The 18,808-nt window shown below is 46.8% G+C and overlaps 1 protein-coding gene across 2 annotated transcripts in view; it reads left to right on the top strand.

The window, feature by feature from the left end:
* LOC138503848 (6-pyruvoyl tetrahydrobiopterin synthase-like) overlaps nt 1-12,167 on the top strand; it is a 101,742-nt gene extending 89,575 nt beyond the window's left edge. The window contains exons 5-6 of one of the 2 annotated variants that reach the window (XM_069623905.1): nt 168-238; nt 11,527-12,167. In XM_069623905.1, coding sequence (XP_069480006.1) covers nt 168-238; nt 11,527-11,650 — 195 coding nt within the window. In that variant the 3' untranslated portion in view covers nt 11,651-12,167. The remainder of the gene's footprint in view (nt 1-167; nt 239-11,526) is intronic. The other variant, XM_069623906.1, reaches the window with a different exon arrangement.
* The last annotated feature ends 6,641 nt before the right edge of the window (nt 12,168-18,808 follow it).

The following is an 18,808-nucleotide window of genomic DNA, read 5'->3' on the forward strand; positions in this document are numbered from 1 at the left end:
CACATTCTGCTCCAGTAAAAGTTACAGTCCACCCAGGCAGTACGTTTATTCAGCTGGGTGAACACTGCATTTTAGTCTGGCACACTTTGCTTTGGTAACATGGCGTCTGGCTTTGGTATCTGGCACATTTCTCATCTAATCATTTTCTATGGTTTTTGTCTTCACAGAAAGCTATAATGGAACCACTAGACCACAAGAATCTGGACAAGGATGTGCCATTCTTTGCAGACACTGTCAGGTACATGAGGGTCTTACATGCACTGTGCAAAGCACATTGTTGAGCAGAGATTTGGCATTTATGTGGTTCATTACGTTTTCACATGCTGTGTTTTAAGGTCATCAACCCTATTTACAAGCCATAATCTTTCACAGGAATCCTTTTGTTATTCAATGGTAGCCAATTGTGCTCCAGTGTTATCAGTGCTGCTATGTGAAAGCGGATAGCGAGGGCAGATTGCCTCAGCTCTGTGTTCAGGCTACAACTGTGCCTTCCTAACCTAGGAAGATTGGTTTCCCTTACGAGGAAGATTGGTTTCCCTTACGCATTCCCCGACTCATACAGTGGTAGTCATTCTGAACTCTGATGTGGGTAGCCATGTAAATATGAATACAAGTTAACACAATACCACTTTGAAGTAAAAGCTGTCTATGCAGACGTTAATATGAAAATAAGCTTTATATGTAATAAAAATAAAAAAAAAAAAGGGGGAGATTAACGCATGGATGCACATTACAAGTCAGTAATGTAGTTCTCAAGGTGCACTAGACAGTATTAAGACTTGACTCAAATAGTAGGTGTCCACGGCAAAGTAAAAGGTCACTTGGAATGTTTGGCTACAAACTTCAAAACATCGGACCTCTGGAAGGACCAGCAAGGTTTCCTGGTCCCAGGGAAGTTTTGAGAGATTTACTTTAATGGCAAGGGAAGGGAATGTCAGCTCCTCTGTTCCTTTGAGTCAGTTGAAGTCTGCCATCCACAGTGCTGGGACCAACAGAGCTTCCCCACAATTACTCATCTGGTTGGCATCTTCCTCTCTGCTTTGGGCACCAACCCCTAGTTGTTCAAAATGTTAAGGTGGTCTATCCTTAAATTTAATATGAACTTTGGAAACAGAGTGCAAACTCATCTCAATCACAGGGTTGCAATCTTCCAAAGTTTCGGCAGCCACCCAATCTCTAGACACTCCTAGATCCACCTTTTGCAGGCTTCTTCCCAGCTCTCCCTCAAGGGAAGATTCAAACACTGAATTCCAGACAACATTCACAAACGGGTAATATATAGTTCTCACAACTGTAGGCCCCGCTCTACTACTGGCAACATCCATATCCCCAAAAAGAGGGGGTATTTGGGAGGCACTACAGTGTAGGTAGGATTCCAGTTAAATACCCCAAATATGGTTAAGTAGTATATTAACCAGGTTACTCACCGTAGTGATCACCTTACTCCTAATCCATAGTCCCCTTTCCTCCATACTTATGGGACATCTCTCCATCCTGTGGGACGGGACTGGAGCACTTTGTAAAAAGCATCCAAAATTTTGCAAAAATGTGTCCTTCCTCTTTCCTGCGCGGGCCCCGGCACGCGGCCGTAACCCCGGCCACCTTGGCTCCGCCCCGCGCATCGCCCATCAGTCCTTTTCTATCGCCAGGTCTAAGACCTATTAGCAATAACAGAGGAACCTTATTAGAGGAGACGGCGGGCGGGCGTATGGAGGAAAGGGGACTATGAACTAGGAGTAAGGTGGTCACTACGGTGAGTAACCTGGTTATACTCCTACGTCCCGTCCCCTTTCCTCCATACTTATGGGAGATTCCCAAGCACTCCTTACAGGAACTACGGGTGGATGGAAATACCCCTTACTGAAACAGGTTCTTCAGCACAGCCTGACCAAACTGAGCATCAGCTCTTGAGCTCATGTCAAGACAATGCATACAAAAAGCAGATGGGGAGGCCCAAGTAGCTGCCCTAGCGATGGACTCCCAGGGGACATATTTCTGAAAAGCAACCGCAGCTACCTTGCCCCGCACCAGGTGTGCATTCAGCCCTTGGACGGTGAAAGACTCCGTAATGCAGGCGGCGATCGATCCACCGAGAAATAGTCGCCTTAGATGCCTGCTTACCCTGAGGGTTACCAAAAGCCACAAACAGTTGAGAAGAACTCCTAAGCTCGGAAGTTCTGTCCAGATAGAACTGAAGACCCCCTTCTGCCTCTGAGGTAGGGTTCGGAAAAAAGACCGACTTATTCAAATGGAATTCAAATACCACCTTCGGCAGGAAAGCAGGATTCGTCCGTAGGACTACCTTATCCTTATGAAAGACCAAAAAGGGATGCTCCACCGACAAGGCCTGGAGCTCACTCACCCACCTTGCTGACGTAACAGCAACCCAAAAGGACACTTTCCAGGACAGGTACTTGAGGTCCACCGTGGCCATTGGCTCGAAAGGCTTATGACACGCCGCCGGGACTACATTTAGATCCCACGACGGGTGCAGACTACGAATTGGAGGATAGAGGCGTGTCAAGCCTGCAAAATGCCTCTTAACCACTGGGTTACTCAGAGACTAAGAGCATCGGTCCATAGAAAGGTAAGCTGAAACCGCTGAAAGGTAAGTTCTGCATGACAGAACATGGACACCCTACTCTGCTAAGAAGGATACAATGGACAAAACCGTGTCAACTGTAGCCCCCCCCCCCCACCCACCCACCCTTGGGTCCAACTGCCTGTTTAAACATCAATGACAGAACCTGAGCCATTTGCTTCTGTACTGGGACCCAGTCGAGGGTTTTCTGGCTGCCTGGATAATACGCATGTTATCCGCAAACAAGTTAAGATGTTCTAAAGACTTGAACTCAGGCACCATGCCGCCAAGCTGAGCGATTGTGGGGAGGGGTGCCACATCTGCTGTTCCCCCTGATGAAGATCAGGTATTGAAGTTCTGAGAACCAAAACCTGGCCAGCCACCACGGGGCTAGGAGTAGAAGGGAACAGTTCACAGAGTTCTTCAGCTTCCAAATTGCTCTGTGAACTAGAGGCAGAGGCGGGAAGGCGTAAGCTCTCATGTTGTGCCATGGAATCTCGAGAGCATCCCCCAGAGAGGAGGCTCCCAGCCCCCCTCTGGAGTCATACTGAGGAAGCTTCTTGTTTACCTCCGTAGCGAAGAGGTCCACTTCCGGTGTGCCCCAACGCAAGAAAATCCATGAGAGGACCTCCACCTTCAACTCCCACTCGTAGCTGACCACTGTCCGCCAGCTGAGGGCATCCGCTGTGACATGCAGATGGCCCGGGATGTGCACTGGAAGCAGCCAAACACTGAAGCACAGGCCACTCCCAAATCTAGATGGACAGAGGGGGAGACTTTGTTCCCCCTTGCTTGTTGATGTAATACATCGACACCACATTGTCCGTGTGTATGCTGACCACCTTGTTGGCTATAATCGGTCTGAACGCCCTGAGCGCTACAAAGATCGCCAGAAGCTCTAAATGATTTATATGGAGTAGCTTGTCCTGTGACGACCAGAGATCCGAGACCCGAAGAGGATCTAAGATCACACCCCACCCCAGGAGGGAGGAGTCAGTCGTGATCGTCACCGTAGGGGCTGGGTCCTGCAACCCTGCACCCACAGACAGGTTGCTGAGAGATGACCACCATTCCAGGTCCACTCTCATGGAAGCCGGAATCATTATCAGCTTGGAATCCGGGTCCACAGCCTGATGCCAAGAACTCCGAAGAGCCATCTGAGTCCGCCTCATCTTGAGACGAGCAAGAGGAAGAGCCAACACGCACAAGGCCATGAGGCCCAGAAGCCTCTGGAACCACCAGGCCGACATGCTCTCCGACTGCGCAAACATCTGACACGTGCCTAACAGATCCGCCATTCTGTCCCCAGTCAGGTACACTCTACAGTCGATCCTGTTCCAGCGAAAACCCAGGAAAATCAAGTCCTGCGAGACCATCATGGAAGATTTCCACCACTTCACCGACAGCCCAAGATGGAACAGGAGCTGAAGGAAAGACTGAAGCTGCTTTTAACGGGCAAGGACTGCGTAAGAGCCAGTCATCCAAATACGGATACACATGGATACCTTGCAGACGAAGATGGGCCGCAATCACTGACATCTTCGTGAAGACCAGCGGCGCAGAGCTGAGGCGAAAAGGAAGCACTCGAAACTGCTCCTCTCCCAAAGAGAAACGGAGATATTTACTGTGTGGATTCCAAATCAGAATATGCATGTACGCATCCTGAAGATCCACCATGCTGAGCCAATCGCCCATCTGCAAGGAGGACCGTATCTGGCTGGGCGTGATCATCTTGAATTTCTCTTGGGGTAGGAAAAGATTGAACTGGGAAAGGTCTAGGATGGTGTGCAGGCCAGCCTGGTTGGGCACCCTAAACAGCCGGGAGTAGAAGCCCTCCCCTCGCTCCCAAGGGGAACAGGTTCTACAGCTCTAAAGTCCAGAAGTTTCTGAACCTCGGCTTTGAGGAAGGGCGAGCCAGACAGCTGAAAAGGAGGGTTGAAGGGTAGGGTAGGGGGTAGGGGTAAGCGGAAGCCCTAACGACTGACGAGACCCATCTGTCTTCGGTGATGGTCTGCCACGCCTCCCAATGAGACGCAATGCGTCCTCCCACCGGGGTCTCGTGCGAGCGCGGAGAACCCTCATTTTGTAGGTTTTTCGGTGGTGTTGCCACCTGAACCTGAGGAGGAGGCTGAGGAGCGGGAGAAAAACCCGAGTCCGTTGTTGCTTCTGGCAGTTATTCCCCAAAGGGGTATCCACTCTGAGATTTCCGGTCTAGGAAGCCCCTAAAGCCAGAGGAGGGGTGACTTTGCGACAACGGTCTCTGGGTTTTAAACAGGGTTTTTAACAAGGACCGACAAGGACTTAGCTGTCCGAGTGCCATCCTTTGTCTTGGTCAGCTCTACATCCGTTATAGAATGAAAGAGCTCCTTACCATCAAACGGAAGGTCCAACACCTTGTCCTGCACTTCTTTTGAGAATTTGGTGGCATGCAGCCACACCTGTCGTGAGGTATCAACCCCCAGCATAAGGCCCCGAGCCGAGGTGTCTACGTGATGAGCCACAGCCTCCAGGAGATCCTGGGCCAAGACCATGGCGTCGGATAATCCCGCTTTAAAGTCTTCCAGCTTCTCAACCGGGATGAACTCCTCAAACTCCGACAGACCTTTCCACATCCGCATATTAGCCCCCGCTAACACCAGTTCGGCATTGGCCTGCCTGAGCTGCAAGGCCGAGTTGGCGAACATCGTTCTTCCAAGGGAGTCAAGGAGCTTATCCTCCTTTCCCAGAACCTGAGTAGCTGTCGTGGAAGAGGATGCTGCAGGCCTGGACTGTAAAGTAGCCGCAGCCACCCCTTTGGAGGAGGGGGGAGGACAAGGGGACAGGGCCACCTCTTCCGAAGAATGCAGCCTGTATCGCGTGTCAATTTTCTTGACGAAAAGTCCAGAGTGTGGCTTTTCCCAGACCCTGTGGACCTCGGCCAGAACGTCCGTCTGCAAGAACAGGCCGGTACGCTCCAAAGGAGACAGGGTGAATGCCCCAGAACCCTCCTGCGGAGCGGGTGCCTCGGGCACCGGAACATCCAAGAAGCACATCATGTCCAGTACCCGGTCATGAAAAGCTCTAATAGAGCGGGGCAGGTCCTCATCGTCCTGATCGCCCTGCGCGTCATCCGACAGGTCAGGATCCTGCTGAGCCGTGTCAGGCGCTGCCTTGTCCACGGGGGACAATAGGGGCAAAGGCAGAAGAGTCGGGGAAGGCACTGTAGGCAAGGGAGGCGCCGGCAGAACCACCAGAGGAACGGGTGGAGCCGGAGGCGCGGGCGTACATATCTCCCTAAAAAGCCCTTTGAAATATTCCCTCATGGGGTCGGTACGCATGAGCATCTGAAATTTGCCAAAAAAAGGCGTCCTCTGGGACTGTTTTGGAACCAGCGGAGGCCTCTCATGAGGAGGATAATTCCAGGGACGTAACGGGGAAGAGTGCCACACCGGCCCAATCACCGACGTATCCTCATAAATCAACGGTGCCGACCCCGCAGGCAACAAAACATTGTGCGGAAGGGGCATCCGAGCGTTCCAGTCATAAACTGGTCAAAAAGGATGCGCACAAGGAACTCTATGTTCACCCACAGAACTAAGCCCTACACCTGAGGCCGATGGCATAGTTGTAGGGGTAGCACCCAAAATGGCCGCTGTGGTTGTGGCGGGAACGGCCGCCATTTTGTCATCACCTGAGGGGAACTGCGGCAGGTGAGGAAGTGAGGAAGGGGTCCCAGTCGATGGATCAGGGGTCTTAACTAAAGGAACCTCGGCTGAGCCGGTACTATGTGGCCTGGAATGTATCTGCAACATACCAATCGCCAAATTAGCCTTCCCAGGAAGGACCTCGGCGCTGCCAGTGAAAGAAGAACTTTCCTTCTTCGCCCCCTCAACAGATCTGGCGTCACCACAAGAGCGGGAACGGTGAGAAACAACCTACACCGATAAGGCCTTGCCAGGCCTCTCAGAAATGTTGGTAACTTTAGCCTCTGTGCGAGGGACCTCGGACCCAGGTCTGGTAACAGCCTTACTAGCGCAGGCCTCGAACATCCGTTCGGTAACACCAAGCCCCGCTGAGGCCTCGGGGCGAACCCCGGTCTTATTTTTGAGGGAAGCCGACAGAGGGGCCTCAGAGCAAGCTCCGGTACCACACAACTCAGTACAACTGGGTCTACAAGCAGCCCCCACAGAAAGTGCCTCGGAGTGTACTTTGGTATCCACAGGCCCCTTACGGAGACCCTCTGAGAAAACTCTGGTATAATTATTAGGCCCAACAGGCACCTCAGGGCGATCCCCAGTGACAGATCGATCAACGCCCCTCCCGGCCCGGGAGGAACCCGGAAAGGTGTCTCCCGGCCGGGGTGCTCTGAAAAGTAAAGAATTTACCGGGCAGCTCTTCTTTTCTTCGATGAACGCTTGCAAATGCGAAGGAGGAGTTCGTCAGAAAACCTCCTCCCACCACTCCAACTGACGCTGAAGAGCCCGGACCGAAAGGGAATCACAGTAAAAACAGGAGTCCCAACGGTGATCCGGACCCAAACACTCTAAACAAAGGATGGGGATCCGCCCTCGCGAAGCGTCGGTGACGCAAACAATCTAGAAAGTGTAGTTTGAACGATGTAGACAGACTAGTACACGATCGATAGCGAGAGCCAGAGAGGAAAAAAAGGAAGAAAATCATCTGCGGATGAAAGTGCGTCCAGTCCCGAACGAGCAGAGAAAAGGACTGATGGGCAATGCGTGGGGCGGAGCCAAGGTGGGCGGGGTTACGGCCGCGTGCTGGGCCCCACGCAGGAAAGAGAGGAAGGACACTTTTGCCAAATTTTAGATACTTTTTACAAAGTGCTCCGGTCCCGTCCCACAGGATGGAGAGATGTCCCATAAGTATGGCGGAAAGGGGATGGGACGTAGGAGTAAACCTTTTAAAATTCTTTTAAGGGGTTGTTTCAGGTGCAACAGGGAAAGTCTCGAGGCTACTCGAGACCAAAGAGAAACTATATAGAACACAACCAGTTGTTGACAACAGGTAACCCTGAAATGCACTCCTGGGCGGGGGTGGGCGGCGGGGGGGGGGGGGGTGAGAACATAGAATCCCAAATAACTTGGTCTAAATATGAAACGTAATACCTAGCCAAGGTACTTCTCATGAAAGACCTGATTCACAGTATCATGTTTTCATAAGAACGTTTGACGACAAGATTAGAGACAGTTTCAACAAACAAAGTAGATTAATCATACCCACATAAGTGGCAAGTAAGACAAAGAATTAATAATTTTTTTGAGAGATAATCTCAAGGTTTATAGTCAAATGTATAAAACTTAAATGATTTCATCCAAAGTACATTATACATTAGAACAATCCATTAGACATAGATCGGAATAGATAAACATATGTCAATTTTGTTCTTGTATTACAATGATCATACAACTCCTATTTGTCGCATATTGCTAAAAGCTAGGTATTCCAATAGGCTCCTCTCAGATCAATAATGCTGACGCGTTTCGGAATCAACAAATCCATCTTCAGGGCAGGGAACGTATTGTTTCATAAACATTCGTAATTCACTCTTCATAATCTTTTGTTCACTTAAAGTAAGCAGACTGGTTTAGTTCCATAGTTTCAAATCAATCTGATATTTTGACTACCGTAAGTCTTAAGGATACTAACCTTAAATCACTGTAAGTGGGGGTCAGTACATGAAGCGGGATCCTACCTGTGTAATAAATAATGGTATCATTTATCATGAAGCAAGACTAACAGAGGAAATAGAAAAATCTAAAATCAAAAGATAAGTGACTCACCCGGTTTGAATAGGCACTTCAAAGACCGGGTGATCAGAATGCAGTCCAGCCGCTTGTACACGGTTTCTGATAGGGACAAAGAGTCAAGGTAAAGATCCTTCTTGTTTGCAGAGCTGGGGGATCCGAAGTAAAAAAGGTCTCTCCATCACTAGCTACGCTTTATGCATTCTATATTCTAAAACACGGCCGATTTCATAAAAGAAAAGCGTGATCACCTGTGTGGGTGTTCGTGTTGATACGCCTCTCATATGCGCTATTAAAGTTCAAAGTTGTTGGACATAACATAGATGCTATAGCCGTATATCTCAATGATTCTTATCTCGTGCATCCAACAACAGAATAATGGCGTTCAGCGAGGTGTGTAAATGAAGTTACATATTAAAGAGTGTAAGCGTTACACATGCTGCTGTGCATAGGGCCGCCAGACATGCATTGTTATTAGCTCCTACACCAATTTCAAAACGATTTGTGGGACTGTGGAATTCACTTACCCATCGGAGCACATTGAGGGGTCGGAGCCGGCTGCCTGCATGAGGCGCAGCCGATCCCCCACTGTGTATATGGTTACCATGGCTCCTGCACGCATGCATGCCGGTGCCATGCTGCTTTGTCTCCATCTTGGTGTGGGACAAGAGTTACCATTTCATTACAGCGTTTAATGGTGCAGCAATTTCTCTATTGAGTTACCTTGGGATTAGAGTGTGCGAGTCGAAGGACATTAAACCTAATGGAGCAATGACTGGTAAATGGCCCTGCAAGATAAATAAAATCGGATTGCCCCTGCCAGTGCAACGCCAGAACGTCACACTAATGGTGCAGAGGGCCAGACGCACCAGGCCCACAGGTATCCCCAAGTCAATGGCCCAAGGCTGACAAATTAAATAAGTTAAACGTGTGCAGGGGATAGGGCAATAACGCAGAGTTTTATCGGGGTTCCCTACTCCTGCACCTGGTATAGAATAAATACCAAGTGGTCATCTGGCCAAAAGGTACAGAGAAGGTAGGGGAGAATAGGTTTCTATGTGAACGGTGACAATAATGAGTGGGTTGGGGAATGCAATGTATTACAGGGTCTATATAATTTATGGAGACTTTAGAGCTATATTAGCATGATCTGTGAGTAGGTGGGTGGAACTGTACCTTATATCTTGAGTCTTTACACATCCACATGTAGGGTCGGATATATGAAAAAATATCACAACAGTGACCAGAAGGTATCCTGGTCTTAGTCTCTCTGCTCTCAGATACTGACCCACTCACAGTCTATTTAGTTTTATTCATACTGTGATAAGATTGAGTATCTCTGTGGCTCATTCTCGAAGGGATGATCCTACTCACAATCTAGCGTTGTAACTCTTGGTAACATCTTGAGGAAAGTAAAGCAATATGGATCTCAATAACAACTTTCAGGTACAAGCATGGGAGCCGCAATGGCTCCTACATATGCCAACACATACATGCGTTACCTTGAGACCGAACATGTGTTAACATCTCCAAGATGGATGCGCCATCTGTCCATCTTTGTTAGATACATGGGGTCCTCCCTACGAGAATGAGCCAAAGAGATACGCAATGTTACATTGACACCTAGTAGCCACAAACATCCAATGTTTTCAAAACGCAGCTCCATCTTTAACACTTGGCCTTTACTTACAATTATGGGTACCACAACTCTGGAATCCATATCCTGCCCAGCGAATCAAAAGCCAGTCTGTCTTTCCCGTAGATTCATACAAGAGTCTAATACCCATTTTTATTCAGGGGTGAGGGGTACAGATTCCAAAGTTCCCCTGTGGTAGTACAAGCCAAACATGGTACTTGAAGGACCTGCTAGGCAGGTTCTCGCCCCAGAACTATTAAAATACTTTCTAAACAAAGTCAATTTGCCTGTAAACCAAACCTCATTTTACTTACCTTTTGAAGAAGATAAACTATACTGTCCTTAACTTCTATGTTGTGAAACACTCCAGGCGCTTTATAAATGCCATATCATATGTGGAGATATTCTCTTGCTAATGTTATAATTATCACACTGCATCTTCAAACTACCCTGCTCTTCTTCGAAGAGTTGACCTATGCTTCCCAGCTACCACTCCCACATGGTGCAACAAGAATTAAGGAATGAAAGGGGACTACTTGGTATTTCAACTAATTTCCCTTAAGTGCCAGGGGTTCTGGGAGATCTGAAGCTCTCGCTGAAATATGAAATCACATCTCCATTTTACACACATTTATATTACCTGTATACTCATGAAGCACATTAAGATCAGCCCTATGTCTCGCCCTACCTTGCTTTTCCCCATAGGAGCCTCTGGGTCTTTGTGCCCCCTCGCCCTTCCCATCATGACCATGCCCGTTGGGCACAGAGCAGCATTTGCCCCAGTACTTCGAACAGCTGCAGAAACCTAAGGGTGTCCGCAAACAAATTACCCTCAGTGTGCAAATGGAAAGCCAGTGTTTACTAGACATGGACCCGCCGATCAGGTATAAAGAGTGGGAGAGCTTGCGCTAATGCCCATAGTTTTCTATTCCCAAAATAAATCCTGCTCATACAGCACACACACAGCCACAGATCCGCAGACCAAAGGACCTCCTCACCCTTTCTATGGTTCCAACGATCCCTGGTTGTAAGGCAGCTCCTTTATGGTCAAACTTCATGTAAGGACATATTTCCAAAATCGTGTCAGAACCATAGACACATGAAACCAGGGTACCATTCAGTAGACTAGCCTAACATGGAACAGCACTATGACCTTACATAGGATACCATCACATAACAGCAGAATGAGTGAGATGGCACATCCAAAATAACGTATCAGAGCAGATGCTAAGGAAGCTGCATACAACGACTAGGGCTCAAATGAAAAATAAGGTAATTGCAAACTCCGTTTCTGACTTCGATTCCCTCCTCCACCCGTTAGGCTTTGTTTGGTTTGTTGCTATAGTTTATATATAAAAAGAAGGGACAGTATCATAGACCTCTGATTCATAGTAGAAAATAGCGGTAGAGATTATCATGTAATATACCCGATGTATAAGCTGGTACAATAGCAAAAGTAGACATTTGGGCAAACTGCTGAGAGAGGTTACCAGACAGGGATGTGGCTCTGTGACAGCCCTTGACAGTATTGTTTTCATAGAGAGTGTATTTCCTTGTTTTCACAGCACGGTGGAGAATGTAGCGGTGTTCATCTGGGAGAGTATGCAGAAGCACTTGGCGCCTGGCCTGCTTTACAAAGTCACCGTACACGAGACAGACAGCAACTCGGCTGTGTACAAAGGCCAGTAGGTTACTGACATGAATGTCATCGAAAAGGACTTGACCGGCAGCCACCGAAAAACTGCACCACTCGCATATACAACTCAACTCATTGTGGAAATACACCAGTGTACCGACAACTCTCTGTCAGGATATGACTTGGTCCATGCCCCGAGGAACAACTATCTGGCCTAAAGCACTTAATCTCCCCCAGGACTCATTCAGTCATCTGATGAAATCCAGTGCTCGAGTGAGTGATGAATGAAATAAGCCCTGTCACAGGAAGTATCGGGCGGGGTGAAAGGCTTGGCCCACATCGTTGCTGCAGGGTACTACGCCAGACCACCACTACTGCAGAAATTAGCTACCTGGAATGGAGGGGTGACATGGCCTGCCCACATTGTCCAACAAGTCGACACCTCAAATTGAAGCTAGTGCCGCTGCAGAGCAAATCCAACTAGCCCTATCATCATTTCAGATGCACTGCCTCTATCGGTTATATCTTTACTCATTATGTATATTGTAATAAACATTTGGATTTAGCCCCCTTCTGTTGTTGTGATGCTCCCTAAAGTAGGAATGTCATTTAATTGAGAAAATACAATGATTGGCTAAGTTGCGCCTCCAACAGTGAGTTTATTTATACAGAACTGTTTTCCACTTTAACCTCCTCCCGGATTCTCGAAAGAACTAACTGCTTAGAGTACTAGAATGTTTTTCTTGGTTGATATCAGTTCTGAGGGCTTTAATCCCAGACTCCACAGCTATGAAGAGCACCAGGGGACCACTTCGGTGGTGATCGTGCGCGGTACAAATGTCCTTTAACATTAACATGAACACTGTCCACTGACCAACGGCTCTGAACAAACGAGGAGGCTCCAAAAGCCCAATGTGTCTTTGTCTTCTGTACTGAGGAACACACCTGCGTGTTACTTCCTGCATGTTTTACATAGGTATAATGCAAAGAACAGTTCGGGGGGGCAATCCCCAACCCTCCTCCCTCCACAAACAGCTTGTATTTGAGAGGCCTTGCATAGCATGCTACTAGGTAATGGAACTAGGCAGCAGGCTACATTGGGGGAGGGTGGGGCGAATGTGGAAGAGTTAGTCTGGTGGATGGTAGAAGCCAACATGCAGAACCAGCCATCAGAACATCAAAGCAACATGTCGAGTGTGCCCAGGTTAAAAAACAAACAAAACACACAACATTAACATCGTATATTTCCTACCCCTCACATCCTCTCTTCTGTTGGAACACTCCCCCCCCCCCCCAGACTTCCAGCGTCTCAGATTTCTCAGTTTGTAGTTCTTTGTTGATCTAGCATGAATCAATCTACCATCTCCTTCCCTCAAGAACTAGTCCCACTCACCCCCCCTTTTTTGTTTACCACCACAGACTTCACCACCGTCCGTTAACCAGTTCAGTCCACCCAACTCTGCCATTTCGTTTGCCACCACAGCTAGAATTAAAGGAACACTCCTAATCTCCATGTGCCTTACCACCATAGCTTCAACATCCTCTAACGCCTAATCAAACCCTTTTTTAATGGAGCATACAATTGCTTTTCCTCCATCAACCCCTTTATATAGATTCTAACCCCTCTGCACTTACATCTTCCTTAAAGCTTCTCTAGACGAATCCACACAGAGGTTTCCTTGGGGTTGGAGCTCAAGCTTGGCCATTCTTGGGCCACTCTGTCGAGAGAAGAGGTCATCTGGGAAGGTAGTTAGTTTGCTAGCAGAAGCACCTTGGTGGTGGCTTCTTCTGAGGGCAGGGTGCACCGAAAGCTACTTTACAACTCATCTTTAATGGTCTCACTTATTGCCAAGTGTTGGAATTTCAGCCGTCTCCTAGATCTAGGCCCATTGCCTTCTTGCACACAAAGTTGTTGTATGTAAAGCCCACTAAGCCATACCACTAAGGCCTGGAGGTAGGCCATGGTAGATGGGCCACTCCGGTTTATGGAGTATTACTGCAATTTCTCACCCCAACCAAAGACTAACCGTAGTATGTACAGAAGCACGCATTGCTCCTTCCTATCCTGGCCCATCCCTTAGGGATCTTGCAGGCCTCTACCATCATCTAGGAATTGATTCTTATAACAGGCAGGTGATTTCCCTTAGGATTCCACAGGGAATAGGTGGCCCCATATGAAAGCAGCCAAGAAGATGGCCACAGAGGCGACCCTATAAATTCCAGAAGCAAACGCCTAAAAACATCCCTCTCTGATTGTGGAGTTGTCTTAAGGAGCCAAGTTACCCGTTCTGTGCAAGGACCAACTATGTACTTAAAATTATTTGCACTATGGGCAGCCACATATTACGTTAATGGCCCAAGCATCACTCCACACCATGTATGCCTACTCTCACACAAAACACACATGGCTACCATAGTAGGCTAAACCTAGACGGAATGAGGGAGTCAGATTTAAACGTGTACCTACTAACCACATTGAAGAGACTTAGCCACAGCCCGATTATGCTAGACAGCAGTGCAATTATTCCCTTACTTGAAGGGATACTTAAAAAAGGTGCGTTTACCATTTATTTTTTTACAAACAGTTCTACCATTTCTTCTTAGAGTCTAGTGTTCAGGGTACTTGTGTATTTTCATGATGCCACTTGGGAGTAAAAGGTGGCAGCAGACAACTGATGATCGGCTATTGTAGGATTCACTAAGTTTGGTAAATGAGCTGTGAAATCCACTAAAGCCTACAGGTACACAGTAGCACAAAAAGCACATATATTCCAGGAAAACAAACAAAAAGCAGTTTTTATTATTGAAAATGAGTTCTTCCCTCCACCTTTGACCCCCACAGCAGCCGGTCAGGATGTGGATTCAATCCAGCACAAATGGACTTTCAGGCAATCGAATTTAGGAATCCTTGCTTAATGACCCCAAGAAAATGATGACAGGCTCCAGAAACTGTTTCCTTAGTCCATGCGGTCAGGGTCTTTAGGAACCTCTTCCCGACTTACATACTGCTAGCAATTCCCCTAAACTATACAATCTCTCCAAGTGGTAGACTTAACAGAGCGGCCGAGGCCTAACTTTCAAGAGGTGTAGTGGGTTTGTTAACATGTATGGTGTACACACTTCATGTATATCCAATGAGAGATGGCCCCCACACTATATTTTTAATAAAAATATTATTTTCATACAAGAAAACTCCGAGAAAAACCACTACAGTTAAGTAAACTTTGCTAAACAAAAGATGTCACAACATATCAGATAATAAATAGTTTCAAGAATAATTCGTTAGATTTCAACAATGGGCCTTCCCCTAATAGAAAATGCATTAATGGGTAAGTTAACGGCTTACTTATCTAGTCTAGCAAGTTTAGAGAGACCAAAGGAGAGCAGTAATGCGCATTAGAAGCAGTGTTTTGCAGAAAATAAATTTAATTCAGCCGTAGTGTCCCCAAAGAGCAGTTCCTGAGGTTCTGGTGGAGGGAGTCCCCCAGAAGACCAATGGTGATGAAGACCAGGTCTGTGGTTTAAGGACCCTGGGTCTGACAAAGCAGTACTGAGATTTTTTTTTTCCCCACAGGTGCCCACTGTGCAGATTGTTGGTAAACAAGGGGGTGATGGCCCGGCTCTCCTTTCTAATTACTCTATAACAAAAAACACAATGCAGTGATTGAAACTGGTGGTGCTCGCAATCAAATGATCCTACAGAGCCAATGATCAGATCAACAATAAAAAGGTGGTCACAACGCTTGTGCGATCTGAACAATTGCTGCACAGAGCCCTAAAATATGCCAGTAAGGCAAGTAATTACATAGTTCATATTGTTTAATACAATTTGATAGCTCGATTTGTTAAATCAGTCACATTTAAAACATGGACTTTACAAATCTTGATTAACAGATTGTGTACATAACTTTACACACAACAAAAACAGAGCTCAATAAAAATCTAGTTTAATGATAACCAGCTGTGCTGTCTTGATCTTCAGAGACTGTCATCTATACAAAGAAAATATATACATTGTTCTCACAATTTTAAGTTGTCTCATACATGCTTACAAATATATTCAGATAGACTAACCCCATATACAAGATAAAGTGTTGGTTTTGAGAAACCCTGCTTAGCCAAGTGTAATCAGCAAATCTACCCCTTAACTGCTCAGGGTTTTCTCTCCCAGTGCGGAACCATTTTTTGGGACATTTCAGTATGTTGCACTCAATCCCTTGTAACATTTTTGTTATACAGGGCACAATTGCACCCTTTTCTTCCTACATGTAGGCAGTCATAACGCCACCATGGATTCCTAGTTTGCTGTAGGGAGGGGGAAAAGGGGTTTGGGGGGGGGGGGGGGAGGTGAGAAAATAAGCGACCAAATGTGTTTTTTCAGAAAATGAGGTACAAAAGAAGCCTGTGTTTCTTTCCTTTTAAGAGATAGGACTAAATGGTTTGCTCTTTTGAATTTGTCATTTTCCAAGCACAGGTGGAGTGGAAACAAAACATTTTTTATATAAAAAGGTGTTGAGAGAGGTAGGCGATTCTTTCTTTTTCCAATAGGACATGTTTGGACAGAATGGTCGAGGAGGGTAGGGAAGCTGAATGGGAACACAGAAAGGCATACATATCTGAAATATAGACAACATTCCAAGTTCAGGAAGGGGTAATTTGCACAGGTCAGGCAACAACTATGTAGCTAAAATTCCCATCGTTTGGGAACAAATTGGAAAAATTACAGAAAAAAAAAAAAGGTATGTACTGGCCATGTTTGGACTTGTAAGGTAATGACTTCTGTGAATATTGAGAAAAAGCAATGCACTGCTACAATAGCCCCCCCCCCCCCCCCCGGGATTCTAGGAAATCACACGTTTTTCATAATGTTTGACAAAACAAGAATGGCAAGCATACATTATTTAAAGGAGCACAGGCAGACATTTTGAAAGATAGGTGACTTGTGCAGGTTACAAAAGCGTGCAGTGCCTAAAGCAGCAACTAAATGTAGGTCACATTTGGGAAATTAAAGGGTTGTGTAACAAAGTGCAGTAGGAAATGTATGAAAACGTTATCAAAACCAAGAGAAAACAAATGTCCTACCTTCCCAAAGGTGTCCCGATAAAAATGGTATCTCACGCGTCAGTGGACTGACCTGGTCGCAAAGGGAAAACGCTAAACCACTGGCACATCAAACTCCCTGGAAAAAACTATTTGGCCATTTGGATAACCCACAGATTTGGCCCTGGGGTGTCGCAGCCACTAAGGAAAACAGGGAACCCCATGCATTTGTGAAAAGAAGACACCCATGGGAATCTAAAGAGGTCTGACTTTTAATCAACCTAGAATGTATTACTGACAAGGCCCAGCAAAGCCCAAAATGTAGGGAAAAAAACACTATTTTGAGACATTTTCTACCAGGAAGCCACTGAAACACAGCAGCAACAACAACAACACAGGTCCTACCTTCCCACATGCGTGTCCCTCACATGCGTGTGCACGTTTACCTGGGCGGAAAATAATAAGGCCGGTGATGCCGGTCTTCTGATTAAGTCCTTGTTTACAGTAAACACTGGTAAGTGACCCGCACAAGCGTTGCTGAGCATATCGTTGTTCTCCTTAGGTGTGGCACCATAGTCAAGGCGGCGCATGAGATCAACACTGCTTATGACAACAGTGAGAGACCCTTGAGTAAAGTGCATGGTGCTCTGGTTCACTAGAGCGCAGAGAGGACAGATAGACTGTGGGTACTCTTGATAGATAGAGACGGGGAGAAGTTGAACACAATCCTAGCCGTAATACAGTTGATAATAAAGTTACAGTATCAACTTGACAGTTCTGGTAACACTAACCTGGTTACCTGGGGACACACAAAGAGATGTTGGTTTATCTCGACAGCCTCATTCACAGTAGGGCACAGCGAGACCATTTGGAGCACAAGAAAACACCTGGCAAGCTAGATCTGAGAGACGCTGGGTGAGCGATTTGGGGAACTCTGATTACATTTCAACAGCAGTTCGTGATTGATGCACCTTGAAATGCTCTGTATGCAACCATGATTAGGTGAGTAATGCGTACATTTCCATTAACAGGACAGACCGACTCACGACTACAAGTAGAGGTTAGTTACTTTTTGCAACCAAGATGTTCTGCGATTCACAGATGTATACGCCCCTGGGTTAATTATAATTCCCTACATAATTTCAGGTCAACAGATGAACAATAAGAGACTAGAATTGGTTTATGAAGGAAAACTCCAAGTCCTGTGATGGATATAGTGCAATTACATGGTTACTCACCGTAGTGACCACCTTACTTCTAGTCCATAGCCCCCTTTCCTCCATACTTATGGGACATTCCTCCATCCTGTGGGATGGGACCAGAACACATGGTAAAAAGCATCACTTTTTTAAAAAAAAAAATGTCTCATTCCTCTTTTTACCTGGGGTACCGCACGCGGCCGTAACCCCGCCCTCCTTAGCTCCGCCCAGCGCATCACCCATCAATCCTTTTCTATCGCCAGGTCAGAGACCTTTAAGCAGTAATAGAGGAACCTTATTAGAGGGGACGGCGGGCGGGCGTATGGAGGAAAGGGGACTATGGACTAGGAGTAAGGTGGGCACTATGGTGAGTAACCTAATACTCCTATGTCCCATCCCCTTTCCTCCATACTTATGGGAGATTCCCAAGCACTCCTCACAGGAACTACGGGTGGATGGAAACCCCCTACTGAAAAAGGTTTTTTAGCACAGGCTGGCCAAACTGATCAGATCTGGAGCTCAGGTCCAAACAGTAATGTTTGCAAAAAGCCGATGGAGAGGCCCAAGTAGCTGCTTCCGCGATGGTCTGCCAGGGGACATACTTTTAAAAGGCAACAGCAGCTGCATTGCCCCGTACCAGATGTGCATAATCCCTTTAGGAAGCTGGAGACCCTGAACAGTGTAAGACTCCGTAATACAGGCAGCAATCCATCTGGAGATGGTCGCTTTGGAGGCCTGCTTACCCTGCGGGTTAACAAAGGTCATCAAAAGTTAAGAACTCCTAAATTCAGATGTTCTGTCCAGATAGAAGAGCTCTTAAGTTCTAACATCCAGGCAATGCAAAACCCTCTCAGCTTCCGAAGCCGAGTTTGGAAAGAAGACAGGCAGGGAGATTGACCGATTTAGGTGGAAATCAGAAACCACCTTTGGTAGGAAAGAAGGATTTGTCCTTAGGACCACTTTATCCTTGTG

This window comes from Ambystoma mexicanum, chromosome 11, assembly GCF_040938575.1.
Source record: "Ambystoma mexicanum isolate Mex_15411 chromosome 11, UKY_AmexF1_1, whole genome shotgun sequence".
NCBI lineage: Eukaryota > Metazoa > Chordata > Amphibia > Caudata > Ambystomatidae > Ambystoma > Ambystoma mexicanum.